General features: G+C 36.2%; 1 protein-coding gene across 1 annotated transcript; it reads left to right on the top strand.

The window, feature by feature from the left end:
• Positions 1–1,667: 1,667 nt before the first annotated feature.
• Positions 1,668–4,657, top strand: LOC106774116 (subtilisin-like protease SBT1.4). Its single transcript, XM_014660967.2, has one exon. It carries the CDS (start codon positions 1,770–1,772, stop codon positions 4,113–4,115), a length of 2,346 nt encoding a protein of 781 aa, XP_014516453.1. The 5' UTR covers positions 1,668–1,769; the 3' UTR covers positions 4,116–4,657.
• The last annotated feature ends 2,390 nt before the right edge of the window (positions 4,658–7,047 follow it).

Genomic DNA, 7,047 nt, shown 5'->3' with positions numbered 1-7,047 from the left:
AATAACTAATGTGTATTAAATATTATTGTTTACATTTTTATTTTTTATCTATATTTATAAATTTTCATATGTAAAGGATTAATTATTGTCAATCTATTTTAGAATTCGATTGAAAGTAATTATATTTTATTTTAAATTGATTATTGTTAGAGATAACTGATTAGTATACTAGTTAAGATTGATCATAGTTGTACAATCATAAAAGTAATTTGTAATTATAATTATAACATATTTATTGTCAAGACTGATCATAAATGATAAGATAATCATACAATATATTTAATCAATATTTAAAAGATTTAATTATATTAAGATTTTTTTTAAAAAGAGCAAGAAAATCAAGTAATGTGAATATGTATGTATTTCTTGTTTTCACTTTTAAAAAAAATTTAACTTTAGTGATAAAAATTTGAGTTTGAAATTGATTTGATTTTGTTATTTTCACAAAAGTATTACGAAGTGATTATTCTAATATTTAAGAAATAACTACTTGATATCAGATTTGATATCTTTCACAATTATAAGAATAAAAAGTTACAATTTATGTTGAAAGTTACACTAAAAAAATATTAAATTAGTTTTCAAAATTGTTGAAAATGTAATATTATTAGAGTTTAGTAAATCAGTTTTAATTAAATCTGTGATATAAAATATTATATTTTTAAAGTTAAATAAAATATAAAAAAAAAATTGATACTCACTCTAATAATAATATTGACTTAATCAATTTTATTAAATAAGAATTTTTGTGCTAGAGTCAACTTAACTTACATTGATAAATTTTTCTTGTTTAGTGTTAGTTTTTAATAAATTTGTTTACTTCGATACTAACTAATTTCAACTTTTTTCAACAAGTAAAAATATTTATGTTTATTTTAGTGTTCACAAATAAATATGAAAATAAATGAGATTATTATTGACCTGATCACATTAATATTATATTTATATTTATTTAGATAGTATCAATCAATTTTGGAATTAGCTCTCACGTAATAAGTGCTAGTGAAGTTATGTTTACAATAATAATAATAATAAGTATTTTATAATGTTTTCAATATTTATCTTTTATTATTTTAAATATATTCTAAAACCTATAAGTTATTTTCAATCTTATAACTCTATACAGGTTTTCAAAGTATTTTACATACTTATGACATAAATATATTAAAATTCAAAATACAAAAAGCTTAATTGTAAAAATTAAAACTTTAAATTTCCCAACGTTAAAATAATATTGTAAAATTAATCCAATATCGTATCCGCTAAAAAAATTTAATTTTTTATTTAGAAAATAGAAAGAAATTAACTTAATATCATATTAAGGGACAACTTTCTTGTCAAGTACTACCAAATTGCTACGCAAATCCAATCTCAGAAACACACAAGATGGAGATGGAGATGTAGCCATAATAATTTGTGTGGAATCTTTTGGAGTAAAAAACAAAACAGCATCGTTTTACACAGACATTAGCAGCAAAAAATCTAAATGAGCAAACCTTGAAGGGCCATGCGTCCTTCAATTATTGGGTACCTACTTCGGTGGGCCCCACGTTCTCCCATACCATCAATTATCCAATTATTATTACATGAGGAACGACTCTTCACCTTCCCCTGTTTTTAGTTCAAATACGTAGTGATATCTATCTTCATCAACGGAAACCCAACCAATAAAACCGAACCGAACCCAAACCCAAACCCATGCGACACAACAACCTTATTAAACCAAACCTGCTCCAATTCTGAAGGAACACTGTACACTCTCACTACTCATGGCTTCTTCTCATACCTCTCCCTTCTCTCTTCTATCTTTCCTCTTTCTTATACTTCTCTCTGTTCTTCTTTCTGTCTCATCCTCATCCGACGCTCCACGAACCTACATAGTCCACGTGGCGCAATCGCAGAAGCCCACGCTTTTCTCCACACACCACCACTGGTACACTTCCATCGTCCGCTCCCTCCCTACCTCCCACCACACACCCACCCTCCTCTACTCCTACTCCGCCGCCGCCGCCGGCTTCTCTGTCCGTGTCACGCCTGAACAGCTCTCTCACCTCCGCAGCCACCCCGCCGTCCTCGCGGTCGAGCCTGACCAGGTCCGCCACCCCCACACCACCCACACCCCGCGGTTCCTCGGCCTCGCCGACTCCTTCGGCCTCTGGCCCAACTCTGACTACGCGGATGACGTCGTCATCGGCGTCCTGGACACCGGGATATGGCCGGAGCTGAGGAGCTTCAACGACGACAACCTCTCTCCTGTTCCCTCCACATGGAAAGGATCTTGCGAAGCCTCACGCGACTTCCCCGCTTCCTCCTGCAATAGAAAAATAATCGGCGCCAAAGCCTTTTACAAAGGCTACGAAGCCTACCTCGATGGACCGATCGATGAAACCAAGGAATCGAAGTCTCCGCGAGACACCGAAGGCCACGGCTCGCACACCTCTTCCACAGCAGCAGGTGCCGTCGTTTCCAACGCGAGTTTGTTTCATTACGCTCAAGGCGAAGCCAGAGGAATGGCCACAAAAGCCAGAATCGCCGCTTACAAGATCTGCTGGCAATACGGTTGCTTTGATTCCGATATCCTTGCCGCCATGGACGAGGCTGTCGCCGACGGAGTTCACGTGATTTCGCTCTCCGTCGGCGCGTCAGGGTACTCGCCGCAGTATTTCCGTGATTCGATCGCTTTGGGAGCTTTCGGCGCTGCTCGTCACAATGTTCTGGTTTCGTGTTCCGCTGGGAACTCAGGGCCTGGTCCCTCCACTGCTGTGAACATTGCACCGTGGATTTTAACCGTTGGAGCTTCCACAATCGATCGAGAATTTCCTGCTAATGTTGTTCTCGGAGATGGAAGGGTTTTCGGTGGGGTGTCTCTGTATTACGGTGAAAGTTTGCCTGATTTTAAGCTTCCATTAATATATGCTAGAGATGCTGGGAACAGGTACTGTTACCCGGGGTCTCTGCTACCTTCTAAAGTGCAGGGGAATATTGTTGTTTGCGACAGGGGTGGGAATGCTAGGGTTGAGAAGGGGAGTGCAGTGAAGCTTGCCGGTGGGTTGGGAATGATTTTGACTAACCTTCCCGAGAGTGGTGAAGAGCTTCTTGCTGATGCACATCTTTTGCCAGCTACCATGGTGGGTCAAATTGCAGGGGATCAGATCAAGCAGTATATAAGGTTGAGTCAGTACCCAACTGCGACTATTGAGTTTAAAGGAACTGTGATAGGAGGTTCTCCTTCTGCTCCTCAAGTTGCTTCATTTTCTAGCCGTGGACCCAACCGTCTCACGCCGGAGATTCTCAAACCTGATGTCATTGCTCCTGGTGTTAACATTTTGGCAGGGTGGACTGGGAGAGTGGGGCCTACGGATTTGGACCTTGATCCTAGGAGGGTTGAGTTTAACATTATTTCGGGAACTTCTATGTCTTGTCCTCATGCCAGTGGCATCGCTGCATTGCTTAGGAAAGCCTATCCCGAGTGGTCACCTGCGGCTGTCAAGTCCGCTTTAATCACAACTGCTTATAATGTGGATAATTCTGGAGAGAATATTAAGGATCTTGGAACTGGGAAGGACTCGAATCCGTTTATACACGGAGCTGGTCATGTTGATCCCAACAGGGCTCTTAACCCTGGCTTGGTTTATGATTCTGATATTAATGACTATTTGGCGTTTTTGTGCTCGATTGGGTATGATGCTAATCAGATTGCGGTTTTCACTAGAGAGCCTGCTGCTGCAAACGTTTGTGAAGGGAAAGTGGGTAGGACTGGGAGGTTGGCTAGTCCCGGTGATTTGAATTACCCTTCTTTCTCTGTGCAGTTGGGTGGGAGAAATGATTTGGTAAAGTATAAAAGGGTTGTTACTAATGTGGGAAGTGTTGTTGATGCTGTTTACACTGTGAAAGTGAATGCTCCAGCTGGTGTTGCAGTTGCAGTGTCCCCCAGCACACTTGTGTTCAGTAGTGAAAACAAGACACAGGCATTTGAGGTTGCTTTTAGTAGAGTCACGCCCGATACTTCTGACAGTTTTGGGTCAATTGAATGGACTGATGGAAGTCACGTTGTGAGGAGTCCAATTGGTGTTACATGGAGAAGAAGGACCGGTGATTACTCATCATCCCTTTGAATGGCTATGGAGACACATCATTCCCAGGTTAAGGATTTAGTATCGTTCTATTTTTTTCTCCTTTTTTAGTGTAAAAGCTACAAATAACAACTTTGAAGTGGCTGGTGAAGGTATTCCAATAATTTGCGGGGATGAAGTAAGAACTGGGAATGAGATGTGATCTGTAAGATGGTTTGTTCAGTTCAGAATGTTGTAAATGGCGTCATGCTGAAAAACCTAGGACAACATTTGAATTTTTCATGCCTTTTATGGCTTGTCTGAAGGAGCCATGGACTCTGATTATCATCCATTTCAATTGCTCTATGGTGTTGCTGTGGAAACACATCATTCACAGGTTATGGATTTATTAGAAGTCCCAGGTTATTGTAATTTTCTGTAATCTTACTATTGCCTTGTTGTAAAAAGTACAAAAACACTTTTACAGTATGCTGTTTCATGCACGTGTAGTGGGGACAACATTGATGAATGGCTTCGAAAAACTATGGGACTAAATTATGATCTTTGCCATGAAATGTGATTTGGATGATTGTTGTGCTTCTGCATATTTATCAGGTTACGTATCATTATATAATTAGTTATATATATTATACTTGAAAACTCAATGAACATGCATGTCCATAATGATAAAAGCAAGAATTAGAGATGCAGTGTCATCCAGGCGTAAGTCCTCAATTATGATACCTTTGCGGCTTTGAGGACGCTGTGATTTGTGTTCTATGATATCCTTTCAAATCAACAGAAACATAGCTATATAAACTGAATCCAAAATCTGATTGTTTGTTCTTGATTTATCAATGTATAATGTACTGTTTTGTGATTTTACAAATTTTGTAGTGATAAGTGACAGAGAGAACTTACAAAAGGAGGGCCTAATAAGTTCACAAGTTCTGCTAAAACTCGTGAAAGAGAAGATGTTATCCAGCGCAATGAGTAAAAATATATGGATACAAACCAGTTAATTAAGTCTCACCAAAACCAAATATAAACGAGTTAAAACAATGATGTTTTTAAATTTGAAAAATAAAGAAAAAAAAAACTTAAAACAGAGTAACAATGTTAAATTGATTCTTTCAATCAAATATTTATAATTGACTATACACATTTATATAACAAATGGGTAAGAAAGAGAAAGAGAAAAAAAAAATGAAAATTGTGACACATTTATGTGAACAACATTAAGTTATTTATTCATAGAGATAGTTATAGTAAATGGATGTCTATAATTAAGCATATATGTACCCTTTTCATATTCACACGCTGTTTTTTTACAAGACTCTTGTTTATAACCCTTTTTTTTTTTTTAAGAAAGTAATATATTTAGTTTCAGAAACTTGTTCGTGTTTATTACTTTAAAGGTGAGGAATGTATTAATCCCTTATAAATTTATTTTATCTTTAGTAACACATCTTTTTTCATGTAAAAAAGTATACATTTTAAGTGAAATTAGAGATATTGATAAATAATTTGAAAATGATAATATCATATACTAAACAAATAATGAATTTTGTTATGATAGATTTTGAATGATTAATATGTTATATTAAAAGTGAATTTTAAGCTTAATTTATTCTTACAAGATTTAAATCCATAAATATTTTAAATTAAAAATTGTTTTTTAAATATTATATATAAATATAAATTGGTCTGTAATAAATTTTTACTATCTGTAATTTAATTGAAAGGTTAGAATTCAACATAACTTATTTAACTAAGGAAAATGATATGTTGACATCGTGTTTTGACACGGTTTTGACACCTTCCAGTTGTCAAAATATGATTGGTTGGGATTACTTAAAAAAGAAATGATTTTTGCAAAAGGAGTGAGGGACAGAATTGGAAATGTGAAAATAATGAAATTTAACTTCGCGTCCTCTTTCATACTTTCATTTGAACTATTTCCTCTGTTATTCTCCGACGGTGCTCTCCACCCTCATCACTTTCGCAGCCCCCAAATCGTTTTCTCCTGCTCTCGTTCTGTCGTTCTCCATAGGCGTTGTCGGTGTCAAAGTTTGTTCTTGTTCTCACATCATCAGTTTCGTTGTGTGGCTCGTTGGCGGTGTATCAGGCCTTTTTGGTTTGCAGCGAAGAAGCTTGCCCTGTACCACTACTGTTGTTGGTGTTTCGTTATTTTTGGGGTAAGTGGAACAATGAACTTACTTTAACCAAATATCCAAAACAGAGGAATTTTTTCTTTAGCGAAACCTAACTTTTTTCTTGGGCATTGTTATCTCTGCAGGTGCAATGGGTTCAACAAATGTAAGCATAAATTTGATTGTTACCAAGTTCAGATGATAATGTTGTTTATATCTAAAGTAATTAACATTTTGTTTCAGGAGGACTTGCATGAAATTAGAAAGAACTACGTAAAGGACTAGATTTTGGACAACGAAAACATTGCAAGAATGGAAGCGCTGCATGAATATGGGTTTTTGGAGGATTGTTAACATTTGTTACATCTTTATATGTATTTTAAATTAGCTTGTACCCTGTACAGATGAATTTATATGTAACATGACATTGATAATTATTTGTTGATCTCCACCAATATATATATAACAACCATTACATTGTTGATGATAACGTGATTTCCAGTGTTTTATTATTTACGTTGTGAGCGTATTAATAATTTGTTTAAATAAAAGCAAAGTTATTAAAGTTGGGTGAAGTCGACAAACTTGTGCAGCATCTATCAGTTGTAATCGTTTACAAGGGCATGGTAAACGATTACGCGAGCCAAATCCAGGATTTGGACACAAAACTGGACAACAGGGACCACAATATTGAACNNAGAGGNCCATGGTCCTTGTCTGTAATGGTTTTATCATGAATGCAATGGTTCTCAGTTCATAGTGTTAGGGAAATGTGTTCATAGTGTGGGTTGTGTTGTTTGGACATCCCAAGAGGGAGGAAATGACACAAGTTTGTTTTCCCA

This window comes from Vigna radiata, chromosome 9, assembly GCF_000741045.1.
Source record: "Vigna radiata var. radiata cultivar VC1973A chromosome 9, Vradiata_ver6, whole genome shotgun sequence".
Lineage (NCBI taxonomy): Eukaryota > Viridiplantae > Streptophyta > Magnoliopsida > Fabales > Fabaceae > Vigna > Vigna radiata.
The sequence above is the reverse complement of the archived record's forward strand: the minus strand, read 5'-3'. Positions and strand labels throughout refer to the sequence as shown.